This window comes from Dipodomys merriami, unplaced genomic scaffold (assembly GCF_024711535.1).
Source record: "Dipodomys merriami isolate MVZ:Mamm:240054 unplaced genomic scaffold, mDipMer1.0.p SCAF_12, whole genome shotgun sequence".
Lineage (NCBI taxonomy): Eukaryota > Metazoa > Chordata > Mammalia > Rodentia > Heteromyidae > Dipodomys > Dipodomys merriami.
In genome coordinates, this window is record NW_027202493.1 from 38,967,538 (window position 1) to 38,989,755 (window position 22,218).

The following is a 22,218-nucleotide window of genomic DNA, read 5'->3' on the forward strand; positions in this document are numbered from 1 at the left end:
CAAAGATGGGGTTAATACTAACAAGTGTCGTCCTCTCTCAGCCAGTGTCAGTGTGTGCTAGGGCATGCCGCTCCCCTCCCATTGCTGAGGGAAATGCTTTCCCTGACACATGTGTATTCCCAGGCTTGTTGTGGCCAGTCATGTTCACACTCATAATCACATAACTTAGACAATTGTGAAGAAAGTTACTGTTGTTGAAAATGCTGTAAACAATTCAAACGAGTTATATCAACTTCAAAGATATGAGTGCCCAAAGATAGAGGAGCTAAGGAAAATGCTTTGGAAAAACAGACAAGTTGCTCAAAAAAAATACAGTAAAGTTTAGGCAAGATGGTTACAAAGCTAGGAGGGAAACATGAACGTCCCTGGTAATTCTGCCCTCTGACCATCTTACAAGATCTTTGTGCTTTGATTTCTCAGGACACTTTTGCCTTTTTTTGTTGTTGTTGTTGGTCATGGGGCTTGAACTCTGGGCCTGGGCGCTGTCCCTCAGCTCTTCAGCTCAAGGCTAGCACTCTACCACTTGAGCCACAGCGCCACTTCCTCAGGACACTTTTAGAGCAATGCAAACTGGTGATCTTAGCAGTATACTAGAGGGGGAGGGGCAAGGATTTCAGATCCCATGGAATCACAGTCAGCAGGCCTGTGCCAAAGAAAAGGACTTCTCCCTAAGCCAAGGAACATACATCTAGGTGTGACAGGTTAAAATACTTTAGATAAGATGGATAGGTGCTGTTGCTTTACACCTGTAATCCTAGCCACTCAGGAGGATGCGATCTGAGGATGACAATTTGAAGCCAGCCTAAGCAAGAAAGGAAGTCCATGAAACTCTTACCTCCAAATTGACCACCAGGAAACCAAAAGTGGAGCTCAGGCTCAAAATGGTAGAGCACTAGCTTTGAGCAAAAAAGCTCAGGGACAGCACCCAGGCCCTGAGTTCAAGCCAAGCCCCAATGACCAAAAACAAAACAGATAGATATGTTTCTTTTATTAAGAAGCCAAAATCCATTCATTCTAGAAGACAGTATCATATGCCAGTAGTCTCTACCTGGGTAATCCTGCTCCAGCCGCACAGATCTGGCTGCTTTAGCTTTGGGGCTTTACCATTCTTTTTCTTCCTGCCTATATCCAGATATCTATAAGTTTTGTTTCTAGAAGTCTTCCCATTCTTTGAGACTCCCTTACTCCCTTATTCCATAAAGATAGCCATGAGTGCCTATAATCCTATAATTCAGGAGGCTGAAACAGAAGGCTTGTGAGTTGAAAGCTAGCCTACACTATATATATCAAGACCCTACCAAAAAAAATTTTTTTTGGTCGGTCATGGTGCTTGAACTCTGCCTGGAGCTGTCCCTGAGTTTTTTGCTCAAGGCTAGAATGCTACCACTTTGAGCCACATCTATACGACCAGTTCCTTTGTTTGTTTTCTAGTGGTTAATTGGAGATGAGAGTGTCCAAAGACTTTCCAGCCCAAGCTGGCCTTGAATCACAATTCTCAGATTTCAGCCTCCTGAGTAGCTAGGATTAACAGGCATCAGCCACTAGCACCTAGCTAAAAAAACAAACAACTTAAAGCAAACTACTACCCAAACTTCTAACCCTGCCAATCTGCTTTTTCCTGCTTTCTTCATAGCATTCACCACCATGTTTTGCAGTATATTTTTAAATCTGATATTCCTACAAGAACACAAGAGTATAGGTAATTTGGGGTATGACTTTATACCATGAACTTAATATATTCTTGCACATTAAAGATACAAATAAATGTTGCCCGAAAGGATAAAGGCATGACTTACTTGTATTGTTCTTGTGGCTTGTTGTAGTGAGTGATCAACTATTGCTTTATATTACTGTGTTATGTATACTTATAAATGCCAAAGTGGATTATACCAATCAGGAAATGCTGTGTGTGGAGATATCATATTTTCAGGACCCCACAACACTAATGACTCCTTTGAGCTAAAAGTCTTTGGTCATTTGCTGGTTGAAGCCTGTGGCAAAGAGAGACACCCTCCATTATAATACCTTTAGGGTATTATGACTTTGTTGCCTCCCTGATGTAACTAAGAGGTATATCCCTCTTGAAAAACAGCTCTTAGCTTGCTACTGAGTTATCATCAAAACTGAACACCTGATAAAGGGTAACCACATATATCTATCAAAACCTATGGTTGATACTCACATTTAGAGGGGGGGGCTAAAACTCAGATTCAACATCTTGCAGTAAAGATCCAGTAAGCCTCTCAGGTCAGATGGTATGTTCTGTGCTGCCCTGGCCCCAGTTACAGCTCAGCTTTGTGTAAGAAAAACAAAAAAGGCAGCAGCTGTTCTTTTAGAGAAGTTTATCCTGTGTTCCACAGCCCAGAGCAAAGCCACTAGCTCATGCAGCAATTAGTTTATATAAGAAGCCCTAAATTCTAGGTCCTAGACTGTACTGATGCTTTGCTAAGCTGACCCCAGTGGTGTCACTTCGACTGCTGGACCGTTCAGCAACAGTGCTAGCTGTGTGGAACACAAAATGGATGCAGTTGCTTCAGTGGACAGAACTCAAAGCTGTTCTCAAAGCTCTGGTCGATACTTATTGATGAATCTTGGTCTGTTTTTTACTGACGTGTTGACAATGGCCTAACTATTTGGTCTGCCACTTGGAAAACTACAGACTGGCAGATTAAAAATTTCCCTCTTTGGAGCCATGAACCATGGAAACAAATCATGGCTGATGGTAGAATTGTCTGGGTCAATTATGTAGGGGCCCAAAGTGAGGGCCCATTCTCTGATGAGACCAACTGCAATCAAGGTACAGGCTAGCCTCCATTTCCCGATAGCCACCTTTGCTTCCTGGATCCATCATGTTCTACACTTGGCAGTACACCCACTACCATAGGCTGGGCACCAAGCAGAGGACTTTGTAAAAGTTTCAGATGCACCACTGAATGTCAGATCCAGAACTAATAACAGTTGAATTCTGTTCCTGTAAGGGCACTATGAGACATTTGATTTCACTTGTGTTAGTTAGCTTTTCATCACTGTGACAAGTTAGCTGAGAGGAACAGTTGACAGGATGAAAAGATTTCATTTGACTGACAGTTTCAGATTCCAGAATTACTGTTGTAGTCCGATTGGATGGGATAGTTCAACCTGGGAAGGGTAAAGTCGACCTCTGTCCTATTCCATGAAGAGCATTTGAAGATCTCCATTTGGTCTTTTCTGACACCTCCAGAAATGACCCCAACGACCTCCTAAAATCTAGGGGTGGATGCCAGATACAAGTGGCTCATGTCTGTAATCCTAGCAACTCAAGAGGCTAAGATTTGAGGATCTTAGTTTGAAGCCTGTCCAGGCAGAAAAATCCTTGAGACTTGTCTCCAATAAAGTGCTTTAAAAAATCCTGTAGTTGAGCTGTGGTAGAGCACTTGTCTTGAGCAAAAGAAGCTCAGAAACAGCGTGTAGGCCCTGAGTATAAGCTCCAGGGTTGGCATGCACACGTGTGTATACGTGCGCATGGCACCTGGACACACACACACACACACACACACACACACACACACACACACACAAATACAAGGGCAGAAATAGGATGAAATAGGACAGAGGGAAAAAATGTTTCTTTGATTGAAGAACCAACCACTAATAATTCTGTATCATTTGAAGAAAGTTCTTGGCTCACAAATTTATGCATCAATAATGATAAACTGGGTGCCAATGACCATGTCTGTAATCCTGGCTACTTGGGAGGCTGAGACTTAACAGGATGAAGGTTCCAAGCCAACTGGGTGCAGAAGTTGTGATACTCCCGTCCCCAATTAATCAAGAAAATGCCAGGCTGGAGGCATGACTTAACTGGTATAAATAAATAATAATGGGCAACATTTACTGGGGAGCCATCTCTTTGTACTAAGTATATTTATATTTGTATGCAACCCTATGAATGGATTTTTTTGTTGTTTTTGTTGGTCGTGGGGTTTGAACTCGGCTTGGACACTGTCCCTCAGCTCTTCAGCTCAAGGCTAATGCTCTACCACTTGAGCCACAGCACCACTTCCAGTTTTCTAGTGGTTAATTGGAGTCTCACAAACTTTCCTTCTGGGGCTGGCTTTGAATTGCAATCCTCAGATTTCAGTCTCCTGAGTAGCTAGGATTACAGGCATGAGCCCCAGGTGCCCTGTTGAATGTATACTTTTGTTGGTGAATATCAAACCTAAGGCTTCACACACACTAGGCAAGTGCCTACACCATCAAAATCACTAGTCTCATATTTTATACTTAAAGAAAGTGAAGTGTATAGATCATACATTGTGGAGTTTAAATGTGAATCGAAGCTCATTTGAGGGGGGGAGGGAATTATGTACAGGGGAAGATGGGTTGGGGAATGTGTATGTAGGAGATTGGGAATATAGGGAGAGACGGTTTGGGGGAGTTGGAGGATGTGTATAAGGGAAAATGGGGGTTTAGAGGAGATGGGGACGTGTGTAGGGGAAGATGGGTGGAGATGGACCCAGGGCCTGTACATGCTAGGCAAAAACTCTACCAGTGAGTTACATTTCCAACTCCAAGCTTGCTGGGCTTTTAAAATAATTTATCACTGAATCAGGAGGTGGTGGTTCACGCCTGTAATCCTAGCTACTAAGGAGGCTGAGATTTGAGGATAGCGGTTCAAAGCCAGCCTGGGCAGGAAAGTCCATGAGCATCTTATCTCCAAATAACCACCAGAAAATGGAAGTGGCGCTGTGGCTCGAGTGGTAGAGCACAACTCTTGAGCTTGAAGAGCTGAGAGACAGCACCCAGGCCCAGAATTCAAGCTCCACGACGACCACCACCACCAACAAAAGGTAGAGCATTGAGGCCTTAGGGTTCGTCATAACTTCCTGAACCCCCTTAGAACTAACTTCCTGCAGACTGAAGGAAAGGGTAAGCCTTATGCAGATAAGCCAATGAGATGGCTAGGTCTTGCGAGTGACATTTTGTTTGGCCAATGGGATCAGCCTCGGGTTTCCCCTTCCTTCCTGTCTCAGGACCCAGCAAACCCTCTGGGCTCCTGCGTGGTAGGTGGTAGAAGACGGTGTTCCCTCTCCCTACTGCTCAGGTGAGAAGAGGTCTGGAGTGGCAGGGCAAAGAGGATAAAGTCCCTCCAGCTGTGGTGTAACCCAGGTGGGCGTTTGGTGAAGCACCTGAGGACGGCAGAGCTCCGGCCCCTCGAGGCGCCTCCTCCGCCATGTGGGAGGTGTGCGGGCGGGGGAGGGGAATGGCGGGAAGTCGTTATTCGAGGCACGTGGACCGGAAGAGCGCGGCCCGCCTCACACGCGAGGCGGCGGCCTACGAAGGGAGGGCGCTCGGCTGAGGTTGAACTGAGAATTCTTTGGAAGGAGATTGGGCTAGGCCCCCTCCCGCCCTTACCGGCAGAGCTATTGGTGGGAAGATAACTGGCTCTGTTGAAAGGGGGCGGGATACGCTTTCAGGGCCTCGCTTGGCTTTCGGTTAGGCGCTGGGCCTAGTGCCCCCAGCCCTCACCACCTGCTTGCAGGAGTCGAAAGGTAGGCCTAGCCTCAGATGGAGCCACCTCCTGTTAAACCTTTCATCTAGCTAAGTGTCTGCTGCTAACCGCTGCAGACATTTAAGGAGGGGCCTAAATCATTTCATGTGCAGATTGGGTGAGGGAAGTGTGAAGGGGGAGGATTCCGGAGATAGGTGATTGGTTCATGATATAGCACCTCTTAGTAGGTACTTCTTTAGCCATGGGTGGTGTGAGCAAGGAGTTATAAGCATGATTTTAGCAGTAATGGGGGAGAAAGGATACCTTTGAGAAAGGGAATAATAGCAAGCTTTGATAGTGTAAAAAAGGCTGGGTTCAAAGAATTATCCATGTTTTTTAGCTACTGCTACACTAGCCTCTTAGGAGTTATGTTTCAATCTTTGTGTGTATGTGTACTGGCACTTGAACTCAGGGCCTGGGCACTATCCCTAGATTTTTTTCACTCAAGGCTGGTGCTCTACTGCTTGAGCCACAGTTCTACTTCCTGCCTTGGCTGCCTTTGAACCTTTATCCTCAGCTCATCCTTCTGATTAGCTAGGATTATAGGCATGGGCCACCAGCACCTGGCTCAGTCTATTCTTTATATAAACATAGGAAAAAAATTTTTTTGTCAGTTATGGGGCTTGAACCCTGGGCCTAGGCGCTGTCCCTCAGCTCTTCAGCACAAGCTAGCATTCTACCTCTTGAGCCACAGGGCCACTTCCGGTTTTCTAGTGGTTTATTGAAGATAAGAATCTCATGGGCTGGGAAGTTGGCTCAGTGGTAGAGCACTTGCCTTGCATGCCTGAGGCCCTGGGTTCGATTCCTCAGCACCACATAAGCAAAAAGAAAAAAGCCGGAAGTGGTGCTATGGCTCAAGTGGTAGGGCACTAGCCTTGAGCTGAAGAGCTGAGGGACAGTGCTCAGGCCCAGAGTTCAGGCTCCACAACCGGACCAAAAAAAAAAAAAAAAAAAAAGAAAGAAAAAGAATCTCATGGACTTTCCTGCCTGGGCTGGCTTTGAACCATGATCTGATCTGAGCCTCCTGAGTAGTTAGGATTACAGGCATGAGCCTGGCCTTAAACATAGAAACTTTTGAAGTGAATATGTCTTAGAAGGCTAATGGAATCACTGGTCTGACTCAAAGTTACTTTTTTCCCTATGCTTTGTGAGCCTTTCTTGAAGGAAAAGAATTGGGAACTTTTCTCTTTTAAAAATGTTGACAGGTGACTAACCAGAACAGAATCAACACCTGTGTCTACAGCTTTGGGATGGATCCTGTTCAACCACCATTCAGGGGTCCTGCTCCCATCCACTCATCTCAGTGTATTCGCATGCCAGGCTGTTGGCCACATTCTCCTAAACCTTTGGACTCAGCTCTGGTTAAGGCACCTGTAGGCAGAGGCCATATGTTTAGAAAGCTGGACAACACCCAGAAGCCGCCAGTACAAAGGGTAAGACCAAAACTAGATGCACAAGAGTAACATGCATGTGTACTCAGTATAATGTATGTAATCAGTGGACATGATGAATTTCAAAGTACTTAAGACAGAAAACCAGCTAAAAGGCCAGGAGCTTTGGGGGTGAGCAGGGGAGGGGAAGGAAGAGGGGCAAAGAGGGAGGTGGGAAGTTAATTTGCTTTGTTCCAAGTAGTTACTTCTTTCTGGGTGTACAATTCAAAACCTAAAGTTGCAAGCCTAGAATAAGTGCTTTATAATAAATACTAGATAGACTTGGATAATCATCTTAGGTTGGTTCTCTAGTTTGTATCCTTCCAGCCATAATTGGGTTTAAAGATACAGACTGCCAATATATGCCAGTGAAAAGAGCTTGGTGTGGTGGTACATGGTTATAATCCCAGAACTTGTCACACTGAGGAAGGATGATTAGCAGGTTCAAGACCATCCTGGAATACTTAGTGAGTTCTAGGCTAGCCTGAGGTACATAGTAAGACTGTCGCAAAAACAAAAACAAAATTATAGCCTGTTGTATGTTGTTGTTCTGGGTTTTTTTTTCCCTCAGTGTTTAGGTTTTTACCTTGGTCGTACTCTATGGTATTGGTAGTAACTCATGCCTCTGAGATAATAATTGTTAGATTTGTTTCTTTCAAACCACTTTGCACAAATCTTTAAGTCAGAGATCTTCAGCTCTTGCTGCTGCAGTGTGAACATGTGTGTGTTCTTGATCTTTTAATAGCCATGATTTAACAAATAGTATTAATCCATAGTAAGTTGTGTCAAAGACAAATTACATGTATAGGAAGAACCTAGTCATTCAGTTATGATCATTTTAAGAGATGACATTGTCAAATGTAATGAGTTGTGATAAAACTATGTGACAGTAATCTTATCTGTTTAATTAGATTAATTGATTAGGTTTGTATGTGACTGGTATAGCAGTAATCTTTCAAGACTGCCACTGGAAAGCAGTAGTAATTCCATTGGATGTTGTTTTAACACAGGAAAAAAAACTTGCTACTTCAAATGTTCTAGCTATTTTGAAATTTTTTTTGGGGGGGGGGGTTCTGGTCATGGGGCCTGAACTCTGGGCCTGAGCGCTGTCCCTCAGCTCTTCAGCTCAAGGCTAACGCTCTACCACTTGAGCCACAGTGCCACTTCCAGCTTTTTTCTTTTTGCTTATGTGGTGCTGAGGAATCGAACCCAGGGCCTCAGGCATGCAAGGCAAGCGCTCTACCACTGAGCCACCTTCCCAGCCCCCTATTTTGAAAATTTTTAAACCAGTATTCTTATTCCCTTTTGGTATACAGGAAATAATTGTTACATTGTGCATCAAATTGACTTTTCAACTAACTATGCTTTAAAAATCTAGTATTATGTGACCATAAGTACCAAATTTTTTAAAATTACTATAAAGTTGATGTACAGAGGGGTTACAGTTATATAAGTCAGATGAAGAGTACATTTCTTTTTAGACAATGCCACCCCTTCCCTCACTGTCTCCCAGTTTTTCCCTCTGTTTCCCACCCACAAGTTGTATAGCTCATTTCCAACATAGTGTTCAGTGAGTGCCATTGCTATACTGAGAAAATTTTTGTACAGTTACTCTTTTTTTCTGGGTTCAAACCAGGATCCTCAGATCTCAGAACTCAGCCTCTTGAGTAGCTGGGATTATAGGTATGAGCCACCAGTGCTCAGCCTTATACAATCGTTCTTATCATTTATAATTGCAACATAGAATTTGTAAACTTCCAGACTTCCAGAAAAGCCATTACTTGTGGAGTTTTAAACTATGTCTCCAAATAACTTTACTTACCTACTTCCCACAGGAGTCTGCTGGTTTGGGTTCCATGTTTCAAGGCATGGGCCTTGCCACAATGTCCCCGACCTCTCCCAAACGTGAAGTGCCTCCGTTAGGTATGTGGAAAACTTAATTTGAGAACTGTAGAGGTACGGACGCTTGCTTTGTTTTGAAATCCATGCAGTTTGCCTTCAGAAAAAATAGCTGTATACTTACTTGTTTCAGTTAAGCTTTGATTTTTAAAATTTTTTTTCAGGCAGAGGCATTTTAGGCAGAGGTTTTTCTGCTAATATGACCCACAAAGATAAAGAAGAACCCCATCCTCCTTTCCCTGATCCATCTGTGTTGGCAACTGGAGATAGCAAGCTGGCAGAGGTCTCTGTTGCTTGGAACAGGTAGGTAATAAGTCACCTTCCTGTGTGACCCTAGTGTTCAGGTGGGAAGAGAGTTTGTGGGAACTCAGTGTTGTCTCATGAATGAGCCTTTACAAAGTGGATGCTTACTGGAAGAAGCTCTGTTGTGATCCATGCAACCACTGGGTCACAAACCCTTTCTTTTCTCCATTTAACCCTCTATCCTGATTGTTCTTTAGTCTAGATGAGTCAATTCTGCCCTGAAAGGTGGTTCTGAGAGTGACTATCAAGAGCTGTTGGAGGATGAGTCGTCATTTTGAGTGAATCCCACAGCTGTGCTTGGACATCTTTGGCTCACTCCTCCAAGAAGAGAATGTAGAATGTTATCTAGATGCAGAGCACATAGAAATATGACTGAGAAAGGCCTGATTTGCTTCTCTCTTCCCCATTTCAGAGTGCTTGGAAGAGGGAATTTGGATGCTTCTATGTTTCCGCTGGGAAGAGCTGGTGGTTTAGGCAGAGGAGTGAATAAGTCTCCTGGTTCAGTTGGCCTGATTGCTCGGGAACCCCCACAGTTGTCACAACCCCCAACACTGCCCTTGACCTCACTGCACTCTGTGGATTCCCCTCCCAGCTTAACTTTGGAACAAAAAGAAAAGTAAGTCTCATTGCCTGTTCTATGGTAAAATGACTATGAAAGAAGCACCTCATGTGTTCCTGTATTTGGGTTGCCATGTAGCAGTGTGTGCCCATAGTCCTCCATGGATGCTAAGAATCATGAGGTGTTTGGGAGGTTTTTCTGTTGTGTGTGTGTGTGTGTGTGTGTGTGTGTGTGTGTGTGTGTGTGTGTGTGTGTGTGTGTGTGTGTGTGTGTGTGTGTGTGTGTGTGTGTGTGTGTGTGTGCCAGAGGTTTTTCTGTTTTGTGTGTGTGTGTGTGTGTGTGTGTGTGTGTGTGTGTGTGTGTGCCAGTGGGATCAGTGGGTTTAACAATGAATGTATGTGATAGTATGTATGGAGAATAGACATGGTGAGTCATTGTGTGTGTGTGTATGTGTGTGTGTGTGTGTTTGCCAGTGGGATCAGTGGGTTTAACAATGAATGTATGTGATAGTATGTATGGAGAATAGACATGGCGAGTCATTTCCTTCCCAGTTCTGGTAGACACATCTCTGGCATGTCAAAGACAACCAAGTCATTTAGGAGAAATACTACCAGCATCTTTCTAGAAGCAGTTGGCATTGTTCATTCCAGTCCTATTACTAGGAGAGGTATGGTGGCCAAATCTAATTAGACACTGCTTGGTTTTGTATACCTTGGAGTTTTGGTTTGTATGTCTATAATTGAAAAGTAGAAAAACATTACTTCCCCCAGTATTTTTGTTGTTGGTGATATGGGTTGGTTGATAAGCTTTGTTTTTATTATATTTAGTTTTGTGGGGTTTCTGCCATTGTGAGACTTGCACTTAAGGCTCCTGAGTTCTTGCTCAGCTCTCTTGTTCACATCTGGTACTGTACCACCTGAGCAGTCTTACTTTTCCCCAATTATTTTACTGTGAATTACTTTCTGGAAGGTATTTGTGTCAATGATAGCTGTGTGGTGAAAATTTCAGCTGACAATGTGTACCACTTCCCAACTCCATGTTCAGTGCCAGTCCAGCTTTTGGCTGGTTAATTGGAGATGGGGTCTCAAAGACTTCTGCCTGTACTGGCTTTGAACCGCAGTCCTCTAGGTTTCAACCTTCTGAGTACCTATAGGTGTTGTAGTTCAGGATAGCTTTGAATTCCTGGGGATTTTCTTGGACTTAGTCTCCAGAGTAGCTGAAACCTGAGAAAAGAAGTATGAATGCTTCTGAAGTCTGTGCTCACCACTCTCCTGGTGCTCTTGTTTTTATTAGCATACATTTGTTGTACAAGGAGGTTTCATTGTAACATTTCCACACATTCAAACCACATACATCAACTACACTCCTTCTATGGCTTTCCCCTGTGCCTCTCCCTCCTTCTGAAACATTTTCAACAGCTTCTATTAGTACATTTTTTGTTGTTGTTGGTGGTGGTGGTAGTTGTGGAGCTTGAACTCTGGGTTTGAAGAACTATTCCTGAACTTTTTTTGTTCAAGACTAGAACTCTACCACATTGAGCCACAGCTCCACTTGCAGTTTTCTGGTGATTAATTGGAGATAAAAATCTCAAGGATCTTTTTTCCCATACTGATTTTGAACCATGATCCTCAGATCTCAGCCTCATGAGGAGCTCGGATTGCAGACATGAGCCACCTGTACGCAGTTTCATGATTCGGTTTTCATACATGCAAATGAACTGCTTCAGCCATATTTCATCTTATTTATTCCCCACTTGTTAGTTTTCCCCCTTCTCAGAGTTGTACTAATTCTCTTCATGGAGTCTACCCTACTTTCTTGTCATTCATTTTTCCTCTTTTTTTTTTTCCCTTTTTTAGCGTGCATTAATTGAACCATGAACTTCATCTTGGTGCATTACATGTGGCTGGTGATTGTTTAAAAAGTTTTATTAGCATAAGTTAATTGTACAAAAGGGCTTCATTGTGATTTTTTTTTTTTTGTCGGTCATGGGGCTTGAACTCTGGGCTTGGATACTGTTCTTGCACTCTTCATTCAAGGCGAGCGTTCTATCACTTGAGCCACAGCGCCACTTCCAGTTTTCCAGTGATTTATTAGAGATAAGAGTCTCATGGACTTTCCTGCCCTGGCTGGCTTTGAACCCTGATCTCAGATCTCAACCTCCTGAGTAGTTAGGATTACAGGCATGAGCCACTGGTGCCTGGCCTTCATTGTGATATTTTAAGCATACATATAATATATTATGATAAAAAATACTTCATAAATATATTTGCTTTTCCAGAGAGCATTTTGTGAAACAAGGGTCAAAAGGAACACTTCAGTCTTTGGGACTAAACCTCATCAAAATACAGTGTCATAATGAAGCAGTTTATCAGTATCATGTGACTTTCAGGTATTTGCACCTCTTTTTCTCTTGTTCATTTCTTGGAGGGCAGGAATGGTGCACATCTCCTGGAATAACTGAATACTCACTTGTGTGATTCCTCATGAACCTTTCCATGGAAGGATGCCCATACTTGGATGCTGGCAGGAAGTTAAGGTTAACAATTTTGTGGGCATATTTTTAGCTATATTACCAACTCAAATTTTAACATAACAGATATGTGGTGGTTATGTATGATTCTGGAAGTGGATTTAATGTGAAGCAGAAGTTCAGAGTGTTTTACTTGGCATGGGCTTCTTCCATGACCTTGCAACTTTCTGTGTGTAATTTTGCATTTTATTTTATTTTATTTTTTGCTAGTGTCACAGTTTGACCTTATACCACTTGACCTATGCCACCAGCTAGCTTTGGAATAACTGAATACTGGAATTATTCTAGGTACTGGAAATGAGTAGCTGGAAATACAGGTGGGAGGCACTGGCATTTTCCTCTTTTCTTTTTAAGCAGTACTTGGGTTTGAAATCTAGACATTGTTCTTGGTAAGCAAATGCTTTACCATTTGAGCTATTCCCCTAGCTCTTTGTGTTTCAGCTTGGTATGTTTTTATTTTGTTTTGGTACCAATCTTGAGGCTTGAAGTCAAGGCCAGAGCATTGTCCTTGAACTTTTTTTGCTCAAGGCTAGTGCTCTATTACTTGAGTTACAGCTTTACTTCTGGCTTTTTTTGTGGTTAACTAGAGGTAAGAGTTCCTGGACTTATCTGCTCAGGCTGGCTTTGAATGAATATCTTTAGATCTCAGCCTCCTAAGTAGGGAGGATTACAAGTGTGAGCCACTGGTGCCTGGTGCTTTAGTTATTTAAAAAAATTACTATTATTAAGTAGTTGCACAAAGCATGTACATATAATTTTATTGCCTTATATGAGTTACACAAGATGGGAAGGATTTCATTGTTACCTACCCACACATGTTTATACTGTATTCCAGTTTCACCCCAGTATCTCACACTCTGTATCCTTCCCTCTGATACATACATGTTAAGTTTTGCCTTTTACTTCCTTCCTCTCCAACTTCCTCCATTCCCTCCTGGAAGGCTTTATTTTATTTATTATTTTTGTGGGGGGGGGTTGAGGGGCTTGAACTCAGGGCATAGGCCTGAGCTCTTTTGCTCAAGGCTGGTGCTCTACCACTTGAGTCACAGCGCCATTTCTGATTTTTGAGTGGTTAATTGGAGATAAGAGTCTCACAGGGACTTCTCTGGCCTTGGCTGGCTTCAAACCTTAACCTCCTGAGTAGCTAGGATTACAGATGTGAGCCACCAGTACCTGGCTAAGGCTTTAAACTCTCCTGCCTCAGCCTCCTAAGTAGCAAGTACCACCACATTCCATTATTTCCCTGTATTTTCTAATGCTGCTGTGAGAAAGTATCCTTGAGTCATCTTTTCAGTCAACTATATTATTTTTAATATGACCACTAGATGGAGCATGGTTACAAATGACTGTTTCTCTACCGTACCCATAGCATAGCTGTGGTAAAGATTTCAGTCAAATGTAAGTAAACAACTCTTTTGTTATTTTCCAGCCCCAACGTGGAGTGCAAAAGCATGAGATTTGGCATGTTGAGGGATCATCATTCTGTCACTGGAAACGTCACTGCTTTTGATGGATCTATTCTTTATCTACCTGTTAAGCTTCCACAAGTAAGACCCAAAGAAATAGTTGTTTAAATGAAACCTGAGTGCTCTAGTGTTTTGAATGTTAGGAAATCAAAGACTTCCTGCACATTTGAGTTACATCTACTTATTCTTAGAAGTAAAGAAGATTTCACTGGATGCCAGTGGCTCATGCCTATAATCCTAATTACTCAGGAAACTGAGATGTGAGGATTGTGGTTCCAAGCTAGCCCAGGCAGGAAAGCCCATGAAACTCCTTTTCCAATAACTCTCAAAAAGATGGAAGTAGAGCTGTATCTCAAGTGGTAGAGTGTTTGCTTTGAAAAGAAAAAAAAAAATCTCTAAGACATTACCCTGAGTTCAAGCCCAAGTATTTGCATAAATGATTAAAAAGAAGGCAGATGTCTGCAGATTTAATAGAAAACTTAGCATTTGAGGTCTTCAAGAAGTACTTTCTCACATAGAAAAAGTGGTTGGAAGACTTTGGCTTCTGTGATAATTATGGCTTAACTGGGCACTGTGCACCTGCCTGTCATCCTAGCTACACAGGAGGCTAAGATTAGGAGAATTATGGTTCCAGACCACCTTGGGCAAAAAAAAACAAAGTTGACTAGATTCCATCTTAATGGAAGTAACTGGACACCGTGGTGCGTTCCTGTCTTGTCATCTCAGCCATGGTGGGAAGTGTAAAGTAGAACTGAGGTCTAGACATAGGCCTGGGCAAAAAAAGAGACCCTATCTCAAAGTAACCAGAACAAACAAGGACTAAGGCATGGCTGAGTGATAGAGCATCTGCCTAGCAAGCACAAGGCATTGAAATTCAAACCCCAGTACTACCAAAAAAATAACTTGAAAAAAATGGCTTAAAACTTCAACTTTGAACTATGGATTTCTCTTACCAAACAATCTCTTGACTCTTGGTAGTCATGCTGTGGTTTTGCTGACGTGGGCAGGAAAGTGAGGGAAAACAAAATATTTTGTGATATTGCAGTGTTTTTCATACAGTTGGGTTAGATCATAGCTTGGTGATTCTGTTTTTGTTGTTCTTGTTGTGCTGGTCCTGGAGCTTGAACTCAGTGCCTGAGGACTATCCCTGAGCATTTTTGCTCAAGGTGAAACTCAAGTAGAGCTACAGCTCCACTTTTGGCTTCTTTCAGAAATAAGAATCTCATGGACTTTTCTTCCTGGGCTGGCTTCAAACCATGATCCTCAGACCTCAGCCTCCTGAGTAGATAGGAGTATAGGCATGAGCCACCAGTGCCAGGTAGTCATTTCTTTTTTATTTGTGTATGTTTATCGGTTAGGTTGTTGAGTTAAAAAGTCAAAGGAAAACTGATGACGCGGAGATAAGCGTAAAGATTCAGTTGACAAAGATCCTGGAGCCCTGTTCTGACTTGTGCATTCCCTTCTACAATGTTGTCTTCCGGCGGTAAGAAAACAGCTTTAATCTTGCTGGGTTTCAACATCAGCCTTGTATTTTTGATAATACTCTTCAAGCAATGTGGATAGCATTACATCTATCATGGATATAACCCTAGATGGGTTTGGAAACTTGTAGTAAATAAGTGGAAGATCTTGATACTCACTTGCTCAAAAATTCTCTCACAAGTGTGCTTGGGCAGATTTGAGTATACAAATTGAGGTTTGGAGGTAGCTGGGTAGGGATATAGCTTTCTTTCAAGAAACTATTAAGAAAAAAGATGTTTATATTATGTATTTACTTGTGGTATTAGTAAGGGAACTACTCAAAGAGTGCAAGAAACATGTGCTATAAGAATCCCCTTGGATTTTTTGATTAAAGACAAGGCAACAATTATTTAGCTTCCTTTGAGACTCTAATTCTATAGCTATTATTCTAAAACTTCTCTCATTTGATAAAACAGAACTTAATTTTTGCTGAGTAAACTGAACTGCCAGGAACAAGCATAACACCCTGTGGTAGGCTATTGATTCCAAATGTGGAAACTGAGTCTGGGAAATAACTTGGTGTTTAATTAGTTACTGTCATTTGTACAAAATGCAAGATAAACGGTTTTTCTTTTAACAAGATTATTCTTAACATAAAAGCTATATTTTGCAAAGAACACAAACATTTCTGACCCTTTAGACTTCCAAAGGAAAACATAGCCAAGAGAAATAGAGCTTAATTTGAACATTTTTCTGTTAGCCCATTCAAGGGCTGGGGAGTGGTGTGTAGCTTGGTGGTAGAATATGTGCCTAGCATGAATGAATACCCTTGACTCCATCCTTAGCACTACAAAAGAAGAAAATAAAATACGTTCTGATTTTTAATTTCAGGGTAATGAAACTTTTAGATATGAAGCTTGTGGGGAGAAACTTCTATGACCCTACAAGTGCCATGGTACTACAGCAACACAGGTTGGTGGGTTTTTTTCTCCTTTACCTTTGAATATTCTGGAAAGAAACTACTAAGGACAAATATTTCAACAGTGTTTTATGGTAGTGAACATAATTTATTGGTTAAGTCTTTTTGTTAGTTTGGATTTTTCAGTAAATTGGCAGTGATACTGATTTAGTTTATTTTCTGGGGCTTCCTCATTGTTACGACAGAAAAGCAGTTTGGATTCAAACGATTGTTTCAAATGAGGACATGGAATTGGCCTTGTTCCTTTCAGAACCGTAAAGATTATCTCTCTTCAGATTGCAGATCTGGCCTGGGTATGCAGCTAGCATCCGGAGGACAGATGGAGGTCTTTTCCTGCTTGCTGATGTCTCTCATAAGGTCATCCGTAATGATTCTGTGCTGGATGTCATGTGAGTGGATGGTGAATGGTGGATTCTACCTTTAACATGCTGATAAGAACTTTTTGGTATACCTTTTTTTTTTTTTTCTTTAAAAGGAGTAACTTTCCCGATAAGTCAGAAGAGCTCAGTCTTTAGAAACATAGTCAGCTTCCCTTCATCACCAGGATTGGTTTACATAGGTCCAAATGTTAATGAGCCAACTAAAATTTACCAGTTAAGAGCAAATTATCATCTATTGCTGTTAAGTTCTCAGTAATTGTTTAATAGCTCATCCCCATAGAATTCAGTACCATCTTAGAATGGCTGGTAAATCCTGGGCCCCCGCTTGGCTGTCCAGGCTGATTTCACCCTCACTGTCTCTCGGCAAGCCCTTCTTTTCCCCTCATAGCTTATCTGCTTCCTCTGGGGTTGTTCCCTGATTCTAACAAGTAGCATGTCTTCCAATATTTTCCTAAATATGTCTGTATGGAAAGAAATGACTTAGTGACTTTATGGGATTGAAATGTCTTTAGTTTATCTAAGTTTTATTGGGCATGAAGTTCTAGGTTGGAGATACTTTTCCCTCAAAATTGTGAAGGTATTGCTTTCTAGCTCTGTTTTGTTTTGTTTGAGGCAGGGTCTCACTATCCATCCCAGGCTGGCCTCAAACTTACCATCCTTTCTCCTCCATCGCCTAACTGCTGGGTTTATGCCACCTCATTTATCTAGTTCTTTGTGTTTAGATTTGCTGTTGAAAGATAAAAGCCATTTTGATTTCTGATTCCAGAGTCTTTGTAGGTCTTCCTTGACCTTCCGTCCCTTTGGAAACTTCACAGGCTTTTTTTTGGGTCTGGTCGTGGGGCCTGAACTCTGGGCCTGGGCACTGTCCCTCAGCTCTTCAGCTCAAGGCTAGCGCTCTACTACTTGAGCCACAGCGCCACTTCCGGCTTTTTCCTTTTTGCTTATGTGGTGCTGAGGAATCGAACCCAGGGCCTCATGCGTGCAAGGCAAGCGCTCTACCACTGAGCCACCTTCCCAGCCCATAGGCTTTTTTTTTTTTTTACCATAATCTCCTGAAATGTTATTTGTTGCTGTATATTCCTTTCTGCACATTTTAGGATTCAGTGTGGGATGAGTTTCTTTTTGTCTAAAGGAACTCCCTGTAATAGGACATTTAGTGTGGAATCTGTCAGTGACACATTCTTTGAGATTTTATCTTAAAATGTCTTTTACTTTTCCTTTAAAAAAAGATTCTAGATTTAGCAGATATTTTAAGAGTTTGGAAATACTTCATTATCTTCTGGCATCATTGTTTCTATTGACTGATCAATTGATCATGTAGCTGTTGATGTTTAAATCCCTTTTAATTAAAAAAAAAAATTTTTTTTTGTCGGTCATGGGGCTTGAACTCTGGGCCTGGGCGCTGTCCCTCAGCTCTTCAGCTCAAGGCTAGCGCTCTACCACTTAAGCCACAGCGCCACTTCTGGCTTTTTTCTTTTTGCTTATGTGGTGTTGAAGAATCAAACCCAGGATCTCATGCATGCAGGGCCTTTTAATTTTTTTTAATGACAGTCTTCAGGCTTGAACTCAGGGATTGATTGGGTGCTGTCCTTGATCTTTTTTGCTCAAGGCTAGTACTCTATAGCTTGAGCCACATTTCCACTTCAAGTTTTTTATGGTTGATTGGAGCTAAGAGACTCACAAACTCTACTGCCCAGGTTGGCTTCAAACCACAGCCTACTGAGTAGCTAGGATTACAAATATGAGCCACCAGTACCAGCCTTCTTTTTAAATTTGTCTTTACTTTTTAGAAGTTTTACTATAATGTATCTAGTTGTGGTGTTTGTTAAAAAATAATTCATGGCAGTTGTTAAAGAATGGTAAGGCATGGGGTTGGAGGTGTGGCTCAGTTGGTAGAACACTATTGAATGAGCAAAAGTGGCTGCAGGTACTGAATTCAAGTTCTGCTCTTGGACCTAGAAAAAAAAAGAAAAGGAGAATGGTAAGGCAGATAGTTGATGGTACAGTGATCACTCTTAAGTAGGCTTGCGGTAAGGGAGAGAAACCTACTCAGCTCCAAATATAAAGAAAAGTGGGGTTGTAAATTTTATTTGTTTGTTGAGACCAATCCTGGCTGTTTTCAAATTCCTGGGTTCAAGTAGAGCCTCTTGCCTCAGTCCCTCCTTCCTTAAGCAGCTGAAAGTATGGACAGCACTCCACTACACCTGACTTGAAAAGTGGAAATTTATAACCAAGGAACTTTGTTCTAGTGGATGGATGGGGGGATGTCAACATTGGTTGGGAATTTTCTAACAGGAAACATCAGGTCTAGGGAAATTCTGGCTAAATAGACCCAAGAGGCAAGCCTAGGGGAGTGTCAGATGTCACATGGGGAGTGGGGACTAAAGCTCTCATCAGATATGGAAAATGATCAGATAGATAAAATGTTAGTTTAGGTAGTTTAGCTAAATTGGTAGTTTGAGACCAGTGCAGACCAAAAAAAAAAGTTATTAAGATCGTGTCTCAAAAAAGTCATGGCTGGGAATATGGCCTAATGGTAGAGTGCTTGCCTACCATGCATGCATGAAGCCCTGGCTTTGATTCCTCAGTACCACATAAACAGAAAAGGCTGAAAGTGGCACTGTGGCTCAAATGGTAGAGTGCTATCCTTGAGGAAAAGAAGCTCAGGGACAGCTTCCAGGCCCTGAGTTCAAGCCCTAGGACTGGCAAAAAAAAAAAAAAAAAAGTCATGTTAGTACACACCCATAACTGTAATTTTAGCTTGAGTGGTGGTAGAAGTGGGAAGACAGAACAGCCCTGAAGCAAAAATGTCGGAGGGGCTGGGAAGGTGGCTCAGTGGTAGAGCACTTGCCTTGCATGCCTGAGGCCCTGGGTTCGATTCCTCAGCACCACATAAGCAAAAAGAAAAAAAAAGCCAGAAGTGGCGCTGTGGCTCAAGTGGTAGAGTGCTAGCCTTGAGCTGAAGAGCTGAGGGACAGCGCCCAGGTCCAGAGTTCAGGCCCCACGACTGGACCCCCCCCAAAAAAAAAAAATGTTGGGTCCTAGCTGAAACAAACAAAAACTTAAGTTAAAAGAGCTGGGAACATGGGCTCAAGTGGTGGAATGCCTACCTGTAACAAGCACACATCTGGAGTTCAGAAAACCCCAGTACCACCCATACAAATGAACTAAATAAATTTAATAAATAAATGATAAAACTTTCTGTTGGTATTTAGTTGTGATTAAACCATTAGACCTCTAAATGACTTGTGTGGGTACCCTCTCCCTTTCATATTACCCTATATGTACAAATGCAATAGAAAAGCCTTGTGCTTCTTTCCGAAGGTATGCCATGTATCAGCAGAACAAAGAAAACTTCCGGAATGAGTTCAGTAAGCTTCTGGTTGGCAGTATCGTTATCACCCGCTACAACAATCGTACCTATCGTATTGATGATGTGGACTGGGATAAAACCCCGAAAGACAGCTTCACTATGTCTGATGGGAAGGAGATCACATTCCTGGAATACTACAGGTGGAAATAGACACTGGTTCATGCTGAGAATGGATCTGGGATGTAACCTCCCATTCTCAAAAGGATATTGAGTGAAATATGTTTTAAAAAATATAATTAGGGGGCTGGGAATGTGGCTTAGTGCTTAGCATGTATGAAGCCCTAGATTCGATTCCTTAGTACCGCATAAATAGAAAAAACCAGAAGTGGTGCTGTGGCTCAAGTGGTAGAGGGCTATCCTTAAGGAAAAGAAGCTCAGGGACAGTGCCCAGGCCCTGAGTTCAAGCCCAGGACTGGCAAAAAAAAAATAGATTAGTAATACACCTATATTTGTAGGGTTTGACCTAATGTGTTACTCTTACAGTTTTAATACTTTTGGTACTTTGGAAGTTTACTACACAAATTAGTCTCAGGGCTTTGAGACCAGAGACTAAACCTTAGTCATTACTTGATTATCATTTCGCCTTTTGATTGCCTGTATCTCTGGTAGTTTTTGTTTTATTTTGTTGGTGCTGGTCCTGGGGCTTGAAATTAGGGTCTGGGTACTGTCCCTCAGCAGTTTGCTCAAGGTTAGTGCTCTGCCACTAGAGCCACAACCCACTTCCAGTCTTTTGGTAGTTAATTGGAGGTAAGAGTCTCACAAACTTTCTTGCCTGGGCTGGCTCTGTACTGTTGTTTCAGATCTCAGCTTTCTGAGTAGCTAGGCATGAGCAACCAATGCCTGTTCAGCCTGATAGTTTTAATATAATTCTTTCTTGGACTTTAGCCTTAGTACTCCTTTATTTAATTGAAGTTTTGCTTTTACAGTTGTAACCATGTTACATTGTTTCTAATGGATCCTTGACAAGAGTGTTAGCTAGTTGTAAGCCCATTCAAAGCCAGCCTAGGCAGGAAAGTCCATGAAACTCTTATCTCCAGTTAACAAAAAGCAGGAAGTAGAGCTGTGGCTTAAGTGGTAGAGCCCTAGCCTTGAACAAAAAGCTCAGGAACAAAATCCAGACCCTGAATTGTATTGTTGGTTTTTTTGTTCTTTTTTTTGTTGGTTGTGGAATTTGAACTCTGGGCTTGGGCACTGCCCCTGCACTCTTCAGCTCAAGGTGAGTACTCTACCACTTGAGCCACAATGCCACTTCCAGTTTCTTAGTGGTTTATTGGAGATAAGAGTCTCATGGACTTTCCTGCTCAGGCTGGCTTTGAACCATGATTCTCAGACCTCAGCCTCCAGCTAGGTGCCCGGCCCAGTCCCTGAGTTTTAAGCCCCAGAACTGGCACCAAAAGCAGGGGGGCGGGGGAATACAGTATGTACTGCTATAGTGGTGCTGTTGTTGATATGTTTCTTGCCTCTGCTCTGTTCTAGCAAAAACTATGGTATCACAGTTAAGGAAGAGGACCAGCCACTTCTGATCCACAGGCCCAGTGAGAGACAGAGCAACCATGGCACAGTGAGTAGCAGTGTCTGGTTCATACTTTCAGCAGAAGCTCTTTGTCCTGACGGCCACTTGCAGTCTTCCTTATGCTCCACCAGAGCCTTGGTACCATGATTACACTGTGGCCAGAAACCCTGGCAGTATTTGGTCTCTCATCTAGACACAGAAACTGCTAGGACTTGCTTTTGAAGTCTCCACAAGGAAGAGCTAAATATCCACATGAGCAATTTAGGTAAAAGGAATAAGAAGTTCCTGTGCATGAAAATTAAAACTCTGGATCCAGTAGGGGAAGAAGACATTATGTTAACTGGGAAGGGCCTGGGGAAGTACCCTGTCACCTGACTCCTGTCTTAAATGTGAAGATTGAGGATCAGCAAGGTAAGATGAGAAGAGAGCATTCAACTTGACAGGATGTATTGTCTTACCATTGTCACGAATCTACAAAGAGACAGAATTGGTGTTTGTTTTCTACTTTTCCCTTTCCTTTGGGCAGTTTGACTATTTTCCCTTTATTTAATATAATAGGTATTTGTAAGGTGACTGAGTGGGAAATTAAAATGCTTGTTGTGTAGCTGAGCACAGGTGGCTCATGCCTATAATCCTAGCTACTCAGAAAGCTGAGATCTGAGGATCACAGTTCAAAGCCAGTCTGGGCAGGAAAGTCTATAACATTCTTATCTCCAATTAACTTCCAAAAAGCTGGAAGTAGAGCTGTGGCTCAAATGGTAGAGCATCAGCCTTGAGCACAAAACCTCAGGGACA

At 42.3% G+C, this 22,218-nt stretch overlaps 1 protein-coding gene across 2 annotated transcripts in view; it reads left to right on the top strand.

The window, feature by feature from the left end:
• The first annotated feature begins 5,007 nt into the window (after nt 1–5,007).
• Piwil2 (piwi like RNA-mediated gene silencing 2) overlaps nt 5,008–22,218 on the top strand; it is a 39,804-nt gene continuing 22,593 nt past the window's right edge. Inside the window, exons 1-12 of one of the 2 annotated variants that reach the window (XM_070016609.1) lie at nt 5,008–5,083; nt 6,736–6,963; nt 8,796–8,883; nt 9,024–9,162; nt 9,575–9,778; nt 12,000–12,110; nt 13,681–13,798; nt 15,076–15,200; nt 16,070–16,150; nt 16,433–16,546; nt 19,862–20,050; nt 21,387–21,471. In XM_070016609.1, coding sequence (XP_069872710.1) covers nt 6,781–6,963; nt 8,796–8,883; nt 9,024–9,162; nt 9,575–9,778; nt 12,000–12,110; nt 13,681–13,798; nt 15,076–15,200; nt 16,070–16,150; nt 16,433–16,546; nt 19,862–20,050; nt 21,387–21,471 — 1,437 coding nt within the window. In that variant the 5' untranslated portion in view covers nt 5,008–5,083; nt 6,736–6,780. Of the gene's footprint in view, nt 5,084–5,444; nt 5,532–6,735; nt 6,964–8,795; nt 8,884–9,023; nt 9,163–9,574; nt 9,779–11,999; nt 12,111–13,680; nt 13,799–15,075; nt 15,201–16,069; nt 16,151–16,432; nt 16,547–19,861; nt 20,051–21,386; nt 21,472–22,218 lie in introns of those variants that run through there. The other variant, XM_070016610.1, reaches the window with a different exon arrangement.